General features: G+C 32.4%; 1 protein-coding gene across 1 annotated transcript in view; it reads left to right on the top strand.

The window, feature by feature from the left end:
- Positions 1-479: 479 nt before the first annotated feature.
- The window catches only part of Dsb (scavenger receptor class B member debris buster), a 39816-nt gene continuing 16124 nt past the window's right edge, over positions 480-24171 (top strand). The window contains exons 1-2 of the mRNA XM_076780701.1: positions 480-1114; positions 14202-14828. Of these exons, the coding sequence (XP_076636816.1) occupies positions 14648-14828 (181 nt within the window). The 5' untranslated portion in view covers positions 480-1114; positions 14202-14647. The remainder of the gene's footprint in view (positions 1115-14201; positions 14829-24171) is intronic.

The raw sequence follows: 24171 nt of genomic DNA, 5'->3' as shown, positions 1-24171 counted from the left end.
AATTCATGGACCAAACAATCATTTCTTATCATTCTCAAACAATATCAAACAAACCGATACAAACTATCATACGCACCATCAAACAAATGAATGCACAATATTTTTCAACTATTCCATTAAGGAATACGACCAAACTATCGTTCGCCAATTTCTAGAATCGCCAGCTAACCTTTCGAGGGTTGAAGTGCAACCGGAAATGGGGCGCGGAGGGGGGCAGTATCGTTTCTATTCGACCTCAAAGAATGCCCACGTTACCTTGCTTACGCGATCAATGTATATACTTAGTCAGCAGTCTCGAACCGTGAAAAGTCATTCATTTTGCGAAAGAGAATCCGACATGTGGCGTGGTCCGATGCGCGACGTAGACAGTTCTCAGGAAACGTACGTTTACCTGGTGTCCCTACCACTTTCTTTGGCCGGTTGGTGGGCACCGCGTTCTCGTTACCCTGGTCCATGCTGCACTACCGTTCTACTATCTCCTCATTCACTTCGTGATTCGACAAGATCCAAGAACACGCGCGGATTTTCGACTAGCCTTCGAGTACGGGCTGTCTCGAGCTCTCGAGCAAACCTCTCTCGTTCGCGGTTGTGCTTGGACAAACGGAACGCGCGTCTTCTTCAAGCTTCGAAAGTGATCGGGAATTCATTATTCTACAAGTTAATCGGCGATTCGAACAAGTAGAAAAAATAAATAAACAGATTTATTTATCGCCAAAGACTCTCTTCTTCATCCTCTTTCGAGTTTGATCGACTCAACTTCGTCGAGGAACGCAGGAGATATCGTTGGAGGGTGGAAGTTTAAAGGTGTACGACAGTTGCGAATCGTTCGAACATGAGTCAAATAACAGTATAGCTGTAATCATAGCTTGCTGAAGCACGGAAAGGATGCGAAGCCGTTAAAGAGGAAATACTTGGAGGGAAGCGGCAATCACATTCTAACCGACCACAAACCGACTAAACGTGTGTTGCACCTTGGCGATAGAGAAACCTGTGTGATTTTCTTTCTTCCATTTGCTCCACGAAACTGTTGTGTGTTACATAAAGACGGATTTTACTGGTCAGTTAATGAACCCGGTTCTCCGAGCCAATAAGCAACGTCTGTCAGCGACCTTACGTAAGTAAACATGAATAATTTCCTTTTATAAAACGCCGAAGAATTTGGTCGTTGATAGAGAAGATCATCTTTTTCTACGAAACAATCTCTCCGGTCCTATATAGAATTGTTTACGATGCTCATATAAGCGGAGAAATTCTAATAAAGGACGTTGAATAATATTTATAATAGTTACAGTTGTCGGGAAACCAGTTCCTTGGTTTATTTATTTTTTAACGCGAACACTTCCGCGGTCTGTCGACCGAAGAAAGTAATGAGATCTGGAATGAAAAAAGTGATTGTAATGCAACAAAATATTGATCGCGTCGATTGATAATTATACGGTTTCGTGGTCATTCACGCGGAACATTTCTAACGTCGTGCATTTGCTGTACAGGGTGTTAAAAAGAAAGTGATTCAAAAGGTTTGCGTGACAAATGAATAAATCAGTAACACATCGTCGTTCGAAATGCATCATTTTTCTCAAATAATATTTTCTGTGTCTAAAAAACGAGACTAGCTTTTTCCTAGGCCAATATATAAAAATTATTGAAATAAACAAGTTGTGGAACGAAGTGTTGATTTTGCCAATTTTTATCGATCGATGGTTCGTAGAATTTGAGCAAGGTTATGTAATAAAATTTTTATCGGGAATTATATACGGTTTTGAGTATTTTTATTTTGAATTTGAGTGTATTAGACCAATTAAAAATATATTACCGATGGCCCTTGCATGAACGATTCATTACTTCCTGTCATGTTTTTCGAATTATTACTTGGAAACATCTACAATTTGTTTCGCTTCCTAGAATTATCTATAATATTCCGAGCGAATAAAATCGGAGATACAAATTAGTTGTTCGTGTTTTTAAATGATAGGTGAGATTTTTTCTACGTATTCTACAGCTGTGCGTATTCATTAAATATGGATCGAATGACAACTTGTCCTTTACCATTTGACTTCTCAAACTGATACGTAATAATTAGCGACAAGGATCAATTATTGTTGATACAGCTTCAGTTTCATCCGTGTTTAAAGAAATATAAATATTTATACAATAAGGATGCAAGTTCCAAGCGGTTCTACGTGCAATAGTAATTTACGACATATGTTTTCGAAAGAGTGACGCGGGTGGAACTTGTACAAATATTGCAAATTGTAACGAAACTAACGAAAAATTAGAAAAGTTTCTTTTTAAAATTCTTCCTCTGGAATACTAAATTCACTATAATTACAAAAATACTCGAGGGGTTAAGTGTCATTAATGGGAGACTATAGAGGCCAAAATAAGACGAAAATCAAGGATACTAATTTGTCGATTGAGGCTTCGTTAAAAAGTTATAGAAACATTTTCGGCCACACAGTATATTTTTGGTAAAGAATTTTTTTCTCGAAAGTGGTTAGGAATTCGGGGGTATGTCTACTCACCAAAAATTATTATAATAGACCATTCTAGCTGAAAATAATTTTTCCAGAACGATTTGAAAATTTTTTTTGTCGAAAAATTTCAGCAGCTACCCCCTGTCGATTTTTCTTAAAAATCCGTTTTTCATTTTTAGTAATTTTGTTTGACGCTGCATGGAAAATTTGTTTAATACTTTTTTGTAGGTACCCATAAGCTCTACTTCAAGAAAAAGTTTCATTCAAATATATTCGCTATTGTAAGAGTTATGGCTGTTTGAAAATTTGACAATTTTTATGAGGTTTTTTTCATTTTGCGGGGTTAAGAACCAACTTTTCGAATATTTTTACAATTTCTACATATTCTCTAGTAAAATACACGTAATTTGTTTTTTTGAACATTAAAATCCGTCAATCCGTTCAGGAGTTATGATGTTTTAAAGATTTGCATGAAATTTCAGGGTAACTTTTCTGGTCAGATATTACATTTCCAGTAAAGAATTTTTTTCTCGAAAGTGAGTAGGATTTCAGGGGTATGTGTATTGACCAAAAATGATTGTAATTGACCCCTGTAACTGAAAATAATTTTTTTAGAACGATTTGAAAAAAATTTTTTTCGCCAAATAATTTTGGCACCTATTCGAATTTTTTTCTCGAAAGTGGATAGGATTTCGGGGGTATGTCTATTCACCAAAAATGATTGTAATTGACCCACGCAAACGAACATAATTTTTCCAGAATGATTTGAAAATTTTTAATTTTTTCGAAAAATTTGTCCCCCTTCCTGAATTTTTTTCTCGGAAATACGTAGGATTTCGGGGATATGTCTATTCATAAAAAATAATTGTAATTGACCTCCGCAACTGAAAATAATTTTTTTGGAACGATTTGAAATATTTTTGTTTCGTCGAGAAATTTAGGCACCTACCCCCCGTCGATTTTTCTTAAAAATTAGTTTTTGATTTTTAATAATTTCATTTGACGCCCTACAAACAAGTTGTCTAATACTTTTTGATAGGTATCTATGAGCTCTACTTCAAAAATAAATTTCATCGAAATCTATTAACTATTGTAGAACTTATGGTCGTTTGAAAATTAGACCACTTTTATAGGGTTTTTCTGACTTTACAGGGTGAAGGGCCAAATTTTCGAATATTTTTAGAATTTCGACACATTCTTCACTAAAATACGCGTCGTTTGCTTTTTTAAACATTAAAATCCGTCAATCCGTTCAAAAGTTATGACGTTTTAAAGATTCGCATGAAATTTTTGGGGAACCATTTCTAGCCTCAAATTAGATTTTCGGTAAGGAATTTTTTTCTCGAAACTGCGTAGGATTTCGAGGGTATGTGTATTGACCAAAAATGATTGTAATTGATCCCTACAACCAAAAATAATTTTTTCAGAATGATTTGAAATTTTTTAATAACTTTTTAACGAAGCTTCAATCAAGAAATTGATATTTTTGATTTTCGTCTTATTTTGGCCTCCAGAATTTCCCATTAAAATTTCCCCCAGGGGTGGCCGAGCACCCTGTATATTTTGTGTTTACTTTCTCGTTAATTCTATTCTCAGTAATGGAGGTTAAGGTTATAAACAGTCTTTTAAACATTCAATTAGCGGAGTGCAAATAGTCCCACACCTTCTATTATTGTTCGTCTCGCAACGATAGTTTGTGATTATAGTTTTAGCATTGATTTCCCGAGGAAGTGCGCTCTCTTCCGTATTGTTCACTCGGATATGTTTTACTCCATTATTACACGGTACGTTGAGTCGAACTACTGGAAGTATTATTTGATATTTAGGACAAGTTCAACTAGCTCGCAGCGCTGATCAGTCATTGCCAATCGCTTAAGTATCATGGTAAATGTCGATGTTAACTACAGAACGCTGTCTCAAATTTTCTAAATACAGTTCTCAGAGAAATTAGAAATATTAAATCAAATTATCTAAGACACGATTTTAGAAAAAACACTCATTCCTCGTGAACACATAACTCACGATCTGTCTGTCGAATTTATTTAACAAATTGATCCAAAAGCAACCGACTGCAAATGGCCTGTTCACAAAAATGATATTAAAATGATATTACATAAAGAAGATGCTAGAGGTAGAATAACATCCAATGGAAAAAAGAAACTCGACTTTCTCTTTATTTTTAAGTATCTTGGTAACGTAACGTATTCTTAGACCTTTCATGTTTTGAGTAAAAATGACATGTTTAAATTCTTTTACATAACCTGTGATATAAACATCAACTAATAATATTCTTATCGTTTATGGACCGTAATTAGACACTCTGGTTACGGTTTACACACCGTAATTAGACACATAGTGCATAAAATTTTCAATATTTTAATATCTGAGTAAACACTGGGGTAAAACTTGCACGTTCGTCTTCCTGGAAATACAGTTTCTTTAATAGACTGTTGCGAAGATTTGTTTAACGAGGATCTAAATAGTTAACGCACACGTGAAAAGCATGTAGAAACGAGTTACGGATGCCTCGATGTAGAATTACTTGTCATTAAAACCATTTGATCTCTCTTTGTACAACCGCAAAGTTTCCTCGCGCAGATTTTACGTCTGTAATGATCTCGTAATCGTCCATTTTTTGTCACTTAATCCACACGAACCCGACATCCACGTTCTTTTCAAATTTCAGTGCCTCTTCTATCATTATAGTTCTTTTTTTATTCTATTCCTTCACTCTTTTATATCATTTTAATTAACAATTTCGTCTCCTTGTCTTTTTCCTTGTCGAACGATTCAAATTGGTTTGCTCTGATTTTTTCTCCCAAAACCAGATACATTAACATACTTCTTTAAACACTTTCGTTTATACGAGCATGAATGGTTTTTCTAACAGCATGCGATTATGCAAATATTGTTCTACGAGACACCGATACGTGTTTTATATTTAAATCGAGTGTCTTAATTACTTTACGATCTGTAATAATCTACTGGGTATTTAATTACGATTGAATTAATTTTTTCCGTAATGGATCGTTCACATTTACGAACTTTCGAATTCGACAGAATTTTAAGTATTATAAGATCCAGAAATTAAAAATTTATTTTAAGAAATTCGACGAGTCTAATTTCATTTATTTTCTTCTCTTTTCGTTTCGTTTCCTGTATTCCATTTTTATTTAAAAAATTTCCAAATGAACGTTTGCATTGCTGGAATCGTGATACGTTATAAATATTCAAAAATCTCCTGGCTTTCATGTTAGTAAATATGAATAGTAAATATGGACTAGTGGAGAAATAGAGATTACAAAACGTACAAATTTGAAATCGCGTACGTTGCGAATAATGCAGCGTACTTTCGACACAGTTGTGGAAGAAATACCGATCTTTGCCAGCATTGCAATGTAAATACGAGGGCTGCAGATCGAGAGTACTTACGAAACGTGTTTCCTTTCTAGAAAAAAAAATACTACTTTGTTTTCTATTTCAAATACTAGCCGACTTCACGATAAATCGAATGAATAAAATTGTCTCTCAGATTCAAAGCAAACTCGTTTCAATTTTATTCTTCAATGGAATTTTTTTAATAAATTATTATCATCGATAATAAGGAAAAATAAATCGAACGAATAAAATTGTCAAATTCAAATTAAATTCAATTTTATTCTTCACTCTATAATAATTCTCTCAATGAATTATTTCGTTGCATATAAGTAGATGATTATTCATTTATGGAATTTTTTAATTTTCAAAAAAAAAAATATACAGGGTGTTCGGTCACCCCCGCGAAAAATTTAATGGAGGATTCTAGAGGCCAAAATAAGACGAAAATCAAGAATACCAATTTGTTGATGGAGGCTTCGTTAAAAAGTTATTAACAATTAAATTAAAAAATTTCAAATCGTTCTGGAAAAATTATTTTTAGTTGCAGGGGTCAATTGCAATCATTTTTGGTCATTACACATACCCCCAAAATCCTACCCATTTTCTAGAAAAAAATTCGAGAATGTGTGAAATTTTACGGCGGGAAAAAAATTTTTCAAATCATTCTAAAAAAATTATTTTCGATTGCGGGGGTCAATTATAATCATTTTTGGTCATTACACATACCCCCGAAATCCTACGCAGTTTCGAGAAAAAAATTCCTTACCGAAAATCTAATTTGATGCCAGAAATGGTTCCCCAAAATTTCATGCGAATCTTTAAAATGTCATAACTCCTGAACGGATTGACGGATTTTAACGTTTAAAAAAGCAAACGACGCGTATTTTGATGGAGAATGTGTAGAAATTGTAAAAATATTCGAAAAGTTGGTCCTTGACACCGCAAAATGAGAAAAACCCCATAAAAATGGTCCAATTTTCAAACAGCCATAACTCCTACAATAGCGAATATATTTCAATGAAACTTTTTTCTGAAGTAGAGCCCATAAGTACCTACAAAAAAGTATTAAACAAATTTTCCATACAACGTCAAACAAAATTACTAAAAATGAAAAACGGATTTTTAAGAAAAATCGACAGGGGGTAGGTGTCTAAATTTTTCGACAAAAAAAATTTTCAAATCGTTCTGGAAAAATTATTTTTAGCTAGAATGGTCTATTATAATAATTTTTGGTGAGTAGACATACCCCCGAATTCCTACCCACTTTCTAGAAAAAAATTCGAGAATGTGTGAAATTTTTCGACGGAAAAAAAAATTTCAAATCGTTTTGGAAAAATTATTTTCGGTTGCGGGGGTCAATTACAATCATTTTTGGTCATTACACATACCCCCGAAATCCTACGCAGTTTCGAGAAAAAAATTCCTTACCGAAAATCTAACGTGAGGCAAAAATTGCTTCCCTGAAATTTCAAGAAAATCTTTAAAATGTTATAACTTCTGAACGGATTGACGGATTTTAACGTTTAAAAAAGCAAACGACGCGTATTTTGATGGAGAATATGTAGAAATTGTAAAAATATTCGAAAAGTTAGTTCTTGACCCCGCAAAATGAGAAAAACCCCATAAAAATGGTCAAATTTTCAAACAGCCATAACTCCTACAATTGTGAATATAATTCAATGAAACTTTTTCCTAAAGTAGAGCCTATAAGTACCTACAAAAAAGTATTAAACAAATTTTCCATGCAGCGTCAAACAAAATTACTAAAAATGAAAAACGAATTTTTAAGAAAAATCGACAGGGGGTGCTGTTGAAATTGTTCGACAAAAAAAATTTTCAAATCGTTCTGTAAAAATTATGTTTAGCTAGAATGGTCTATTATAGTAATTTTTGGTGAGTAGACATACCCCCGAATTCCTAACCACTTTCGAGAAAAAAATTCTTTACCGAAAATATACTGTGTGACCGCAAATGTTTTTAATAACTTTTTAACGAAACCCCAATCAACAAATTGGTACTCTTGATTTTCGTCTTATTTAGACCTCTAAAATCCCCCATTAAAATTTTTCCCAGAGGTGGTCGAACACCCTGTATAAAGAAATACTCAAAGATACGAATTATTATATTTAGGGGTTGAAACAACCCTCTACAGAGCTTCATTTCATTCCTCCTATTAATAAAAATATTCATTTGTATCTGCACTCTAGATTTAAATGTACATGTAGAGAGGGTTTACATACAGGGTGTGCAGTAATTTAAAGATTCTGTGTGCCAAGGAAGAGAAATTCCATACAGGTGGTAAATATTAATTTAAATTTAATTGCGGTTAAAATCGTCTTGTTTTGTTTGGGTTAATAACCGGCTCAGGGGGAATGTAATGACTCGCAACGAAGAACGAACTGCATAGAGTTCATAGGCTTATGTACGAATGAGCAACTATGATTAGAGACTTTCCATTTGTCATGGAGGGTAGGGATAGTAAGAAATATGACGCACTATTTTCTACCGTTATTGCACCGAGAACTTAAACCAGACTGTGCTTTCACAACCTTTCGGCGTTTCAAAAAGTGAAATCATTCAGGGCGATGTCCGCGGATGGACAGCTTTCGTGGTGCAATCGTTTCAAGTAGATCGTGGAAACTTCTCGGCGTGAATTCGCTTTGAAACAATACGAGGACACTCGTGATTAATAGCACGCCCTTGACATCCAACGAGAAACTAATCGACCAATCAACAGAAACGTGCTAATCACCTTTCCAGATTTGGAAGATCCAAAAATAATTCAAATCGAAGTCCAGACAGTCCATTAACGCTAGAACCAAACTGGTCCAAATTTGTAATTTCTAATAAAAATTGCTAGAAAAGTCGACTTTTAAAAATTTACCATTGGTTTTCTATCAGAGAAAAAAATAAACATTTATTAGCATTTTTAAGTATCTATAATTTTAAAAGAATTAAAAATGTTTGAAATTACGAATATAAATCACTAAAACTGTTCTTTATCACTCACCGTATGTGTCTATTATGAACTACGTACTTGATGTATTTGCTAAATTTTTACCAAAATTGTTAATTTTATTCACGTTAAAAATTTGTAAAAATCAATGTACTATAAATTTGTTATTTTTCTTCTAACAGAGACTTGCAAGATAAATACAACGACCTCCAGTTCAAGGTCATTCAAGGTCACTGAAAAACAAATCAAACTTCAATGAGCTTTTCTCGAAAAATATTTTATTTCTGAGACAAACGTAGACGTTTAGAAATTCGCTCCATTTCGAGTACGATTATCGTCCACTATAATCCGTTGCATTTTGCTACACTTACCGTTATGCTATTGGCTAACGGCTATTACCAGAATAAACAAAAAATACTGCACCAGTCCAGTGTTTCTCAAACTATGGATCGTGCCCCAAAAGTGGGTCACAAAGTCGTACAACTTCTGCGAATAATAATTTAGAATTTTATTTTTAAAAAAACTGATTGGAAAATACCATTTTCTTAGAGTCCAAGTTTTTAATACAACACCGACGACATAAACAATCTGTGAACACAGTGTGGATCAAAATTGACCCTCTTAATGATCCAAGATGGTGGTCGTTGCATTTACATTTCGAACCTCCGTTAAGAAGAAAATAAAAATGATAATAACTCGTAAGATCAATAAAAATAATAATCTAGAAATGTTCTTGACGTAAATATTAATAAAAATAAACCAATTATCCAAGTGACCTATCTTAAATGCCCCACTTTATACGTATATTGTCAAGCTGACGTAAAAGTATTTCCCCATTATGCTTCTAAACACACCTTCGTTGCACTGTCAATACCAAACAAATTAAGATTTCAAGGAAAATCGATTATGTACACTTCCACAAACAGTCTGCGCTTCTTCTAGCCGGTTTTTCACCCTATTTGCTCAATATACACGACGATTAATCGCAATTTATGCCCCAGCTTTCTCTGTATCATTCATACTTGAACTCGTGAAACGTAATCCATTTGTCTACGTACACCGTGTGGCTCGAATTAGGTGTTAGAAACTCTCAGAAATCAATATATCAACGTCAATTTCGAATTAGATAGTCCAGAAGGGCTACTCCTTTCATATTTTAGTTTTCGTTTCACGAAACTTTCAAAACTTTCAAGCTAGATATTCAATTTCTCATTTAAGAATTTTTTCGATATAAGAAAATGAAATTTTTGGAATGTTTTTTTGAATAAAATAGTTCGTAAAAGTATTGTGAAAAATTCGTAGTAAACATAAGGGACACCAGGTGGTTCAATCGTCATTTCTGGTCATTTTAGAGTCGAATTAAATGTTTCAAAATGGCTACTCTTCTTCTAGTTTCTAATATAGGGATCTTTTCAATATAAAAAAATAAAATAGTTTTCTCAGAGACTAATGAATATATCAACGTCATTTCACATTTTTTATTTGGCCAAATCTTCGAAACTTTGCAGCTACATATTTAGTTTTTAATTTAAGAATTATTTCAATAGAAAAAAATGAAATGTTTTTAGGAAAAATAGTTCGTAAAAGTGTTTCGAAAAGTTCCTAGTAAAATGTAGCAAAGAATGTTTGGCAAGCAAGGACCAAAAGAATTTTTTCGATATAAGAAAATGAAATTTTTGGAATGTTTTTTAACTAAAATAGTTCGTAAAAGTATTGTGAAAAATTCGTAGTAAACATAAGGGACACCAGGTGGTTCAATCGTTATTTCTGGTCATTTTAGAGTCGAATTAAATGTTTCAAAATGGCTACTCTTCTTCTAGTTTCTAATATAGGGATCTTTTCAATACAAAAAAATAAAATAGTTTTCTCAGAGACTAATGAATATATCAACGTCATTTCACATTTTTTATTTGGCCAAATCTTCGAAACTTTGCAGCTACATATTTAGTTTTTAATTTAAGAATTATTTCAATAGAGAAGAATGAAATTTTCTTAATGTTTTTAGGAAAAATAGTTCGTAAAAGTGTTTCGAAAAGTTCCTAGTAAAATGTAGCAAAGAATGTTTGGCAAGCAAGGACCAAAATATTAATTTCGGAGTGTCCAGATGTTTTCATCTATGAGCTTTTCGCAATACAAGAACCTACTTGGCGTGGCTATCTACCAACTTATCGAATAAGTCGTTAGGTCAAGCAAAATAAACGCAGTACGTATCGATGCTATGTTGATGCACCGTAGTTATTTCGCAACAGTAATAGGAAATACTTTGTCGCTCTAGTATTACAGCATCCGTGACCAAGTACATTCATTGATTCTTCAATTTCCGTTACCTAATTCGATGACTAAATCCCGAAGCGTCGAAACTAATGGAGCTTATATCGAATACATATTCTAGAATAGTGTAAACAGAGGTGAGTAATATACAAATGAAAAAGTCTTTCAAAAACTCGATATTTAAAAATGAAATTTAGAAATTTTCAAGGCACAATGACCTATAAACATTAAGCACAGACTACTTGAACCTCAGAAATAGTGGTTATTGTTACGAAGAATAGAACGTTCAAGCATAGCGTGCTCGTAGAAACGTGTTGCACAAAATCACTGTTATTGCCAAATGTCAGAAATCGTTTATGCTCCAAATACTGAAAAATGACAGAAATCAAACGCGTTCATGCATTACTACTTTCTCTAAAACGTTTTACACACACGATCGAAACAGTACAATATCGATGGAATGCTCTGATAAACCATTAAATAGTAAATTGCATCCGTTCGATGCAGAAGCAATTACCGAACTCTATTTCAGAATCGTCAGGCATTTTATCGATCAACGAATACCATATTTTATAAAATTGTTACGTAAACAGGTGACTGGGAGAACGTTGCATGACTAAAAAAATATTTATTAAAGAAGCCATTATTATATCACGTTCTACAATTTTATTTTAAATTTATAATTGCTTCACATTCTCCTTATAAGGAACAATTACCAAGATACAAATTGTAACAAATTTGTTTTATGTTGAGAAATGCATAATTATACGATTTTCCATCAACATGCACTGAACTTTCGATTTTTTTTAAACCTCGTCGATCCTACTAAAACTAATATTATTCATATCATAAAAAAATGAGCACGTTATAAGTGGAAAACAGATATAGAGAAAGTTTCAATGTTCCAAACTTTCAGACGTAATAGCTCCCTTTCTCGTTTTATATTTTTTGTACTCACTTTAGAAAACTTTGTAACACGTGTTTCTCAATAATAGTAAAATACAGGAAATCTTCTTTTTATTTAATTTATACCATGTTACTTTCTTCGAATGTAATTTGAGGAATGCTGTAATCTTTTATCGAGAGTAGATCGGTGAAATTTTCTGGGAATCCACTTGTGCCAAGGAGTAACCATTTTTTATACGTGATAATTAAATGAATCTCGAAAACATGCATTTACATATTATGACATTTGACGATAAAAAGAAGATTAACACGTATCTGTACGCTTAGAAAAAAACGCAAGTATCTCATATGTCGTGGATAAATATCACGTTACAACATCGTACACAGAACAGTAACCTTATGTTTTCCCCGGTATGGATAATTAGGCGAATAAAAAGCGAAATAAAGGTCGTCGTTAATTTTCAGACGAACGTGCAAATGAAACTATAATTGATATTTTCGTGTACTTGGACTGTTTACGAAACGTAGACGAGACTGCACAAACTGTTCGTCGTATATTAAGGTCAAAAGGTAAAGGTGGGCGTTGATACAACAAAAAATGAAAATGACCTTGATAACCTTCGACGTGACCTTGGAAGAACTTTTCTTCGTACAATAAAAAAACTAAACATTGCACGTAAAATATACGATTGCATTGCAATAATTATTAACAGCTTCGAGAGATAGTTTTAAATAATTTTTTGTATTTCTTCTGAGAAATGATCGTTACGTAACAGATATAACGCGATATATTATCACGAGAAAAGTGTGTGTTGTTACTTTCTCAGACGCGGAACTATCTAGGACGTGAATAAACACTAAGTACTTGTGCTAATAAGTAGTGAAAGTGTATGTGCTACCAGTTTTCGTAATTCCTCTTTTTCCCTTAAATTCTCTTTGCCGTTTCGTTTCACTAAACTTTTAACCCCTTCGATCGCGTCTAATGAACCTGAAATTACTTCGACGTGTCGCGATGAAATGATCAACTTCATCAGAAGAATTGGTAATTATCGAATAATATAAAAATTTTAGAAGAGTTGCGTAAAAAAATTCGATAAATTTCGCGTACGAGATTCATCGACGATACGTTATGGCTGCTGCACGTTTATTGGACAATCCACGATGATGGTGATGACGTAATCGATGGAGAATCGGTGGCCCTAAAAGACAGTTACGCAATATAAACCACAAACAACTTTCTTTTTCATAACGAAAGTACGGATAAAGACGTTCCTATCATTCATAAATAACCGTGTGACGATCCTAATTCATTATTATATCTCTTTAACAATCGCCCGAGAATTCACAAAAATATATTTAACGATAATAATAAACGTCATTCTCAAGTTACTGAATTTAAAAAATAATAAACGTCATTCTCAAGTTACTGAATTTAAATAATAAATGAAAACGTACATTTATTAGTATTTGTTCTGTAACAGCAAATATTTGTATTAATAAAAAAATATATTTAACGATAATAATAAACGTCATTCTCAAATTACTGAATTTAAAAAATAAATGAAAACGTACATTTATTAGTATTTGTTCTGTAATAGAAAATATTTGTATTAATAAAGAAATATATTTAAGGATAATAATAAACGTCATTCTCAAATTACTGAATTTAAAAAATAAATGAAACCGTATATTTATTAGTATTTGTTCTGTAATAGAAAATATTCGTATTAATAAAAAAATATATTTAACGATAATAATAAACGTCATTCTCAAATTACTGAATTTAAAAAATAAATGAAAACGTATATTTACTAGTATTTGTTCTGTAATAGAAAATATTTGTATTAATAAAGAAATATATTTAACGATAATAATAAACGTCATTCTCAAATTACTGAATTTAAAAAATAAATGGAAACGTATATTAGTATTTGTTCTGTAACAGCAAATATTCGTACTAATAAAAAAATATATTTAACGATACTAATGAATAACATTCTTGAATAACTGGATTTAAAAAATAAATGAAAACGTATATTTATTAGTATTTGTTTTGTAACAGCAAATATTCGTACTAATAAAAAAATATATTTAACGATACTAATGAATAACATTCTTGAATAACTGGATTTAAAAAATGAATAAAAATGAAATCAAATGAAATATATTTAACAGGAAATATTTGTATTAATAATTTTTTTGCGTTTATGTTTCAGGGGACGACGACTCAACTATCAGCAGATAACAAAGACGAATATATAGAATAATAAAATTTATTATTCTGTGAGAAAAATCGAAAATCAATCCCGTCTTTATCAAAAGTAAATCGTGATCTTTCACGAGATTTTAAGAGATCGCATGGATCCTCCGAAACAATGTTCGGAGAAGTGACGTGAACGATACTTTCCAATCGTAACACATCGTAGATTATCCGTGACGAGGTTTCTACGTTGTATTAGCGACAAACGGAGCACGGAATATCAAAAAAAAAATACTTAAATTATCACGTTTTGATAACGAAACGCAAACTTGGCATATCGTGACACTATCGAGAGACTTTGGCAGAAAGAAACGGTTATGAGTCGATCAAACAGCGAAGACATTTGAAAGAGAATCGGAATTTGTGTTATTCTTGGGGCCTTTGATCGTTGAAGAAATCAAAATGAAGTTCATAGGGTCTTTGTTTGGGATCCAATCGCCCAAAACGATGGGCAAGCAGTACATGAAGGTCGGAAGAACTGCTCTTTTCGGCCCAAGGACCGATCAACACGACAGTTTGTGCAGAGACCAAGTCCCAAAACCTCTGTCGTTCCTCATCTCCAAGAATGGGAAACTCAAACACGGTACGTTGATTGACATTTCCAAAAAGTTAGACGTAAAAATTAAACGGTTCTGTTATGGACGGAATAATAAGCAAACGATACGTTTGTAATTATTACTTTTTTTTCTAATCTCACCACTTTCTATTCCGATTAATTGGTCGAAGGATACATGTAAAACGGTTTTAATTAAAGAAGAAATTCCTATGGGCGTACGAAAATCTTTAAATCTACTATTTCCATTTAGAAAATCGCGATCTGGCTTCCTTGTTTCTAGCTCGAAAACAGGAAGAAATTCTTAGCTCCGTTGGAGAAACTTGAATTATTATAAGTAGTTCTCGTTTTCTCCATTATAAGGAATGCACCTGTTAGGTGGTTACAGTTCAAATACCCATTCAATGAACGAGCTCGACTACCGGATATCATTGTTTCAATGAACTTGAAATCAATAGTATATTTAAATCTTAAATTTTTTTTTCAGTAATTAAAGCAACACGTAAACTTTTATTTAAACTTGGCTTATTCTCTTTTAATTACAGGTTACAGTAATTACCATTGTAGTTTATATTATTTAGAATATTTAAATCTCCCAAATAAGAAATTAATAAACCTTTTTTTTAGTAATTAAAGCGATACGTAAACTTTTATTTAAACTTGGCTTATTCTCTTTTAATTACAGGTTACAGTAATTACCATTGTAGTTTATATTATTTAGAATATTTAAATCTCCCAAATAAGAAATTAATAAACCTTTTTTTTAGTAATTAAAGAAATACGTAAACTTTTATTTAAACTTGGCTTATTCTCTTTTAATTACAGGTTACAGTAATTACCACTGTAGTTTATATTATTTAGAATATTTAAATCTCCCAAATAAACCTTTTTTTTAGTAATTAAAGCAATACGTAAACTTTTATTTAAACTTGGCTTATTCTCTTTTAATTACAGGTTATAGTAATTACCATTGTAGTTTATATTATTTAGAATATTTAAATCTTCCAAATAAGAAATTAATAAACCTTTTTTTTAGTAATTAAAGCGATACGTAAACTTTTATTTAAACTTGGCTTATTCTCTTTTAATTACAGGTTTAGTAATTACCATTGTAGTTTATATTATTTAGAATATTTAAATCTCCCAAATAAGAAATTAATAAACCTTTTTTTTAGTAATTAAAGTGATACGTAAATTTGTATTCAAGCTTGGCTTATTTACTTGTAATTATTGTATTGTAAATATTGTGGTTGATATTATGTGCAATGCAAGAAATTTATTATATTAAATTGTTCCTGGTCGTGTGTGATTTTTATCTGAATTCCATTTTAGGAAAAGTTTAGTTTCTCTTGTTTAATAATGTATCTACACGTTAATAAAAATTAGTAAAGTTTCCATAGTTTTCAGTGCCTGTAATACGAAAATGTTTAACAGGAAGCGAGAATACGAATTTCCTTCCGAGGAAATAAATCTTGCTCGGTTGCTAGTTGACGACGTGCGTTAACAGACCGAAAATGGAAAAAACATTACCAAATGTGAGAAACGAAATATTTCCTGAGAGAGAATTTGGATAAACATCAAACTAAAATTACATTAACTCATATATTACCTGTAATTAATTCGAGAATAAATAATAAAAGTAGTATATTATATTTTACTCTATAATTTATTACGATACAAATATTTTTAGAAACTTTCGAATAAAAAATTCTATTTTAAAAAATGCGTCTGAGAAATAAAATATTTTACTTTCAAAAGTAGATGAATACTTAAACACTATTACTAATTAAAATAGAATTATAACCAGATTTAATAGTATTTGAAAATGACTACAAATTTATCACCAAATCTAATTAAAATTATACAATATTAATAATACTTATACAGGGTGTTCGGGGAAAATTTTAATGGGAGATTGTAGAGGCCAAAATAAGACGAAAATCAAGAATTCTAATTTGTTCATTGAGGCTTCGTTAAAAAGTTATTAAAAAATTTAGTTAAAAATTTTCAAATCGTTTTACAAAAATTATTTTTAGCTGCAGGGGTCAATTACAATCATTTTTGGTGAATAGACATACCCCCGAAATCCTACGCATTTTCGAGAAAAAAATTCCTTACCGAAAATATAATTTCAGGCCAGAAATGGTTCCCCAAAATTTCATGCGAATGTTTAAAATGTCATAACTCCTGAACGGATTGACGGATTTTAATGTTCAAAAAAGCAAACAACGCGTATTTTGATGGAGAATATGCACAAATCGCAAAAATATTCGAAAAGTTGGTCCTTGACACCGCAAAATGAGAAACCCCCTATAAAAATGGTCCAATTTTCAAACGACCATAACTCCTACAATAGTGAATAAATTTTAATAAAACTTTTTTCCAAAGTAGAACTCATGGGCGCCTACAAAAAAGTATTAGACAACTTTTCTATAGGGCGTCAAACAAAATTACTAAAAGTGAAAAACGAATTTCTAAGAAAAATCGACAAGGGGTAGCTGCCTAAATTTTTCGACAAAATTGAAAAATTTCAAATCGTTTTAAAAAAATTATTTTTAGTTTCAGGGGTTAATTACAATCATTTTTGGTCAATAGACATACCCTCGAAATCCTAACTATTTTCGAGAAAAAAATTCCTAATCGAAAATATAATTTATAGCCAGAAATGTTGCCCCGAAAATTTCATGCGAATCTTTAAAATGTCATAACTCCCGAACGGATTGGACGATTTTAACGTTTAAAAAAGCAAACGACGCATATTTTGCTAGAGAATATGTAGAAATTCCAAAAATATCCGAAAAGTTGATCCTTGACCCCGTAAAATGAGAAAAACCCCATAAAAATGGTTCAATTTTCAAACAGCCATAATTCCTACAATAGTGAATATATTTCAATGAAACTTTTTTCTGAAGTAGAGCTCATGGGTACCTACAAAAAAGTATTGGACAACTTTTCTATGGGGCGTCAAATAAAATTACTAAAAATGAAAAACGAATTTTTAAGAAAAATCGACAGGGGGTAGGTGTCTAAATTTTTCGACGAAAAAAAAAATTTTCAAATCGTTCTGGAAAAATTATTTTCAGCTAGAATAGTCTATTATAATAATTTTTGGTGAGTAGACATACCCCCGAATTCCTAACCACTTTCGAAAAAAAAATTCTTTACCAAAAATATACTCTGTGGCCGAATATGTTTCTATAACTTTTTAACGAAGCCTCAATCAACAAATTAGTATCCTTGATTTTCGTCTTATTTTGACCTCTAGAATCTCCCACTAAAATTTCCCCCTGTATATTACCAGTAATTAATTGGAAAATAAAAAATAAAACGGGGAAACTTAGAATATCATATTTAATTCTTTAATTTATTACAGCAAAAATATTTCATACTATGATGCAAATCTTTCCAGTAACCTTCGACTAAAAAATGCTATTTTAAGGAACGTTTCCAACAAATACAATGTTTTATTTTTATAAGTGAATATAAAGATATAAAAATAGTAAAATAATCAAATATTTTATTTCCAAAAGGCATATGTACGATATGAAATGAAATATTTCATCTGTAAACGTAGATGTATGAAGTGAAATGAAATATTCATCGACCATTATTAATCAAAATAGAATTTTTAGCTATTTTTTAACCAATTCATCACCGATGACGCGTTAGAGCTCATCGTCTTTCAAGCTCACGCGAACCTTTCTACATTTTCAAAGCTTTTTATACGTGGATTCGTTGACCGTAATTATGGGTCGTAGTTTCTCTCGATTCGAAATACAATGTTTTATTTTTAAAAGTGAATATAAAGATATAAAAATAGTAAAATGATCAAATATTTTATTTCCAAAAGGCATATGTACGATATGAAATGAAATATTTTATCTGTAAACGTAGATGTATGAAGTGAAATGAAATATTCATCGACCATTATTAATCAAAATAGAATTTTTAGCTATTTTTTAACCAATTCATCACCGATGACGCGTTAGAGCTCATCGTCTTTCAAGCTCACGCGAACCTTTCTACATTTTCAAAGCTTTTTATACGTGGATTCGTTGACCGTAATTATGGGTCGTAGTTTCTCTCGATTCGAAATACAATGTTTTATTTTTAAAAGTGAATATAAAGATATAAAAATAGTAAAATGATCAAATATTTTATTTTCAAAAGGCATATGTACGATATGAAATGAAATATTTCATCTTTAAACGTAGATGTATGAAGTGAAATGAAATATTCATCGACCATTATTAATCAAAATAGAATTTTTAGCTATTTTTTAACCAATTCATCACCGATGACGCGTTAGAGCTCATCGTCTTTCAAGCTCACGCGAACCTTTCTACATTTTCAAAGCTTTTTATACGTGGATTCGTTGACCGTAATTATGGGTCGTAGTTTCTCTCGATTCGAAATACAATGTTTTATTTTTAAAAGTGAATATAAAGATATAAAAATAGTAAAATGATCAAATATTTTATTTCCAAAAGGCATATGTACGATATGAAATGAAATATTTCATCTTTAAACGTAGATGTATGAAGTGAAATGAAATATTCATCGACCATTATTAATCAAAATAGAATTTTTAGCTATTTTTTAACCAATTCATCACCGATGACGCGTTAGAGCTCATCGTCTTTCAAGCTCACGCGAACCTTTCTACATTTTCAAAGCTTTTTATACGTGGATTCGTTGACCGTAATTATGGGTCGTAGTTTCTCTCGATTCGAAATACAATGTTTTATTTTTAAAAGTGAATATAAAGATATAAAAATAGTAAAATGATCAAATATTTTATTTCCAAAAGGCATATGTACGATATGAAATGAAATATTTTATCTTTAAACATAGATGTATAAAGTGAAATGAAATATTCATCGACCATTATTAATCAAAATAGAATTTTTAGCTATTTTTTAACCAATTCATCACCGATGACGCGTTAGAGCTCATCGTCTTTCAAGCTCACGCGAACCTTTCTACATTTTCAAAGCTTTTTATACGTGGATTCGTTGACCGTAATTATGGGTCGTAGTTTCTCTCGATTCGAAATACAATGTTTTATTTTTAAAAGTGAATATAAAGATATAAAAATAGTAAAATAATCAAATATTTTATTTCCAAAAGGCATATGTACGATATGAAATGAAGTATTTTATCTGTAAACGTAGATGTATGAAGTGAAATGAAATATTCATCGACCATTATTAATCAAAATAGAATTTTTAGCTATTTTTTAACCAATTCATCACCGATGACGCGTTAGAGCTCATCGTCTTTCAAGCTCACGCGAACCTTTCTACATTTTCAAAGCTTTTTATACGTGGATTCGTTGACCGTAATTATGGGTCGTAGTTTCTCTCGATTCGAAATACAATGTTTTATTTTTAAAAGTGAATATAAAGATATAAAAATAGTAAAATGATCAAATATTTTATTTCCAAAAGGCATATGTACGATATGAAATGAAATATTTCATCTTTAAACATAGATGTATGAAGTGAAATGAAATATTCATCGACCATTATTAATCAAAATAGAATTTTTAGCTATTTTTTAACCAATTCATCACCGATGACGCGTTAGAGCTCATCGTCTTTCAAGCTCACGCGAACCTTTCTACATTTTCAAAGCTTTTTATACGTGGATTCGTTGACCGTAATTATGGGCCGTAGTTTCTCTCGATTCGATTGAAAAGTTTTGAGAGAACGGATACATACAATCTCTAATGCTACCTGTAGCAACGTGTTCCGAGACCGGTGGAACTGGCGACCGTAACCGTAAAGTGTGCTGGGGATAGTAAAGTATAATCGGAATGATGCGTAACATGCAATAGTGGGGCAACCTGTCCTCTATCACCTGTTCCACTAACCCACTGCACCCCGAACCTCGTTATCGTACTTTATTCCTCGACAGTGTATTGCTCGATTGTTCCACGAACGAAATTGCATCGACAATTTCCGTTATTTGCATCGAACAGCTGACGACGAGCTTCTTTCATTCGTACGACTTCACGTTTTTAAGTAACATCTTCCACGATGCGTTACCCATAAAAGAAAATCGATTTAACGATGACAATGTATTACATTCGCGTTAAAACCGTAAAGTAATAAAGTACAAGTCATAAAATTAACGAACCATAATGGAAATCTTGTAGCTTTAAAGTCTTTTAGACTCTGGAACAAATTGATATTTAAATTGAGCAGACGGTAAATGAAACAAAAAATTACCTGAAAAAACATTTTTACAGGACGTACAGTCAAATCAAATTTCATGAATCTTAATACCTAATTAATCCTCGTAAATGATATCTAGTTTCTTGGTATCTATTTCCGAAACGGAAGTCGTCGATAATACCTGCCGGATCCACGATAAATATTCAAATAAAAGTTCGTTATTTCGTTTAAGAATTTTGTAACGCAAAATCTAGTAATGATTTGAGAGATCGTCGTTGTTATCTATCGATTTAAATGTCGAAATGATCTCTAACCTGATCTCGAGAGAAATTCTTAACATTTTTGAAAGAAACGAGATAAGCAATGTGTACAAAGTTGCTACAACTCGCGATAGAGTAATTTTTACGCGAGATTATCGTGAGAAAAAAAACAATACGAAAGAATGTAACGCAAGAAACTGCGAAACGGCATCTGTACGGAAAATTGACCGCCGCCATATTTATCTCCTGTGACTATCGACTTTCTAATGCGGTATTTGCTTAACGTTATTCCGTACTGATGACGAGAACGCACTGCTCGACAATTTCATTACGAGGGATCTTGCGTGCCAATCGATTAAACATTTTTTAACATATCTATCGTTTTTAATTTTCAAAACTTCCGCCACGATTTCAAAAATTGACGAAGTCTATCTTTGCAGAAATAAGAAGTTTTGAAATAATTTTTAAAAATTGATATCCTCATGTGTACTGCAGGATAGAATTTTTTTCTATTTTGTTAATTTGTGAAAGAAATTTCTTTTTTAATTCTCGATGACGTTTCGTACTTTTTTGGCCATTAAACTGCCACCTGTGGATTACAAAGTTGAGAATATGAAGACCCTGAGCAGAGAAAGGAATAAGTAGGTCTCTGGAAGGAGGTTCTCGTGCACTTTTCGTTTTTTAACAAAAAAACAAATGATTTTTCTCTCACGATACTTTCAAAACGAAACCTTCGAAACTTTGAAGCTGAGTACTCACTTTGTCATTTAAGAATCATTTTGAAATTTCAAAAGTTCTTACTAAACATAGGAGGCACGTTGCTCGTAAAACTTGGCAAAGAATTTTCAGCAAACGATACTTTTAAAACAAGAACGTTATTTTCAAAATTTCTCCCAGCAGATTTTCGAATATAGATTAGATTAACTATTTTCCCGATAATCTCAACATTTTTTCACGACACGTGTATCGTGCACACGAAATCCGTGACTTTTACTTTCGAATTTATAATCTCATATTCACCAAAGCGATCAGCGACCTCGAAAATTGTTCTCAAGAGGCAACTTCAGATTTATTCAATTTGAACAATAATCTAATTCAATCTATAATATTAAAAACACGTTGGCGTAAACGTCGTACACGGTAAATAAATTTTTTTCTCGCTGTTGCGTCAATCACGATAAACGCGTCTCCCAGTAACGTACGAAGCATGACTTTTCAGAGTAATGATAATGAGTACAATACTAAACAGTGATTTAAACTATCACTAGATTTAATAGTAAGGAAGAACGTGTAATGGACGTAAACAGTCTCAAGTATACGTTTGTTTTTCTAATTAAAAAAAAAAACTATTGCAACTACAATTACTCGTTTGTAATCAGCCGAGACTTGAAATGTGTTTCAAGAAAATGTCAAAAGTCCCCGGGGAGTTCTAAACGACACGTTTCCACGTATACGTGAAGGATGTTCTTCGCGACTATCGAGTAATCGGGCACGCGATATACATTTCTGACGCAAACATGAACATTGTCGATAATTTCGCGTAGATAAGCTTTGAATACCCAGACTGTCGAGCGGACCCTTTCGTTGGAATGCAGTCAGGGTTACAAAACCGCACCTGTCCAAACATTTTTAACGCCGTCGGGTTGCAAAACGTTGAGGTCGTTATTTACGAGGTATAAATTGGCGCGTCCGCCGAAACCGAGAAGGCACACACGAGTTACACTCGACAATTTCGAGACCACTTTCACTCTCGACCGATCAGAGAAACGCTGAAAGAAGGGTCCACTGGCACGCAGACATTTTTGGTTCGATTCCCTGGCTCCAAACTGTCTCTGACATTACGTATTTCAATGGCTATTAAGTAATCGGTTGAAAAGATCGCGCTATAACATGCAACATCCATTGATCGAGCGAAAGTTACGAGCATTCGCAACAGACCGTCGCTCAATGGAGCAATGATTCTTAAAATGAACATCGATATGAAGTTAGCGTGTGTCATTTGTCATATATTGAGCCTCGAAGTCGCCTTTATCTTTATTATTCTCAGTTTGGAGGAGTAGAAATGATCAACTAACGAATCACGTATTCTTAAAATGAATATTGGGGGCTAGCATGTTCATTTATCGTATAGTGGGAGCGAAATTGAGTCTCGAAGTCGCTTTTATCTTTATTATTCCCGATTGAGAGGAATAGAAATGATCATCTAACGAATCACGTATTCTTAAAATGAACATCGATATGAAGTTAGCGTGTGTCATTTATCGTATATTGAGTCTGGAAGTCGCTTTTATCTTTATTATTCCCGGTTGAGAGGAATAGAAATGATCAACTAACGAATCACGTATTCTTAAAATGAATATTGGGGGCTAGCATGTTCATTTATCGGATAGTGGGAGCGAAATTGAGTCTCGAAGTCGCTTTTATCTTTATTATTCCCGATTGAGAGGAATAGAAATGATCAACTAACGAATCACGTATTCTTAAAATGAACATCGATATGAAGTTAGCGTGTGTCATTTGTCGTATATTGAGCCTCGAAGTCGTCTTTATCTTTATTATTCCCGATTGGGAGGAATAGAAATGATCAACAAACGAATCACGTATTCTTAAAATGAACATCGATATGAAGTTAGCGTGTGTCATTTGTCGTATATTGAGTCTGGAAGTCGCTTTTATTTTTATTATTCCCGGTTTGGAGGAATAGAAATGATCAACTAACGAATCACGTCTTCTTAAAATGAATATTGGGGGCTAGCATGTTCATTTATCGTATAGTGGGAGCGAAATTGAGTCTCGAAATCGCCTTTATCTTCATCATTCCCAGTTAGGAGAAATAGAAATGATCAACTAACGAATCACGTATTCTTAAAATGAACATCGATATGAAGTTAGCGTGTGTCATTTGCCGTATATTGAGCCTCGAAGTCGCCTTTA

Source organism: Colletes latitarsis, chromosome 13 (assembly GCF_051014445.1).
Source record: "Colletes latitarsis isolate SP2378_abdomen chromosome 13, iyColLati1, whole genome shotgun sequence".
Taxonomy (NCBI): Eukaryota; Metazoa; Arthropoda; class Insecta; order Hymenoptera; family Colletidae; genus Colletes; species Colletes latitarsis.
Note: the sequence above shows the minus strand (reverse complement) of the source record. Positions and strands in the feature narration are given on the sequence as shown.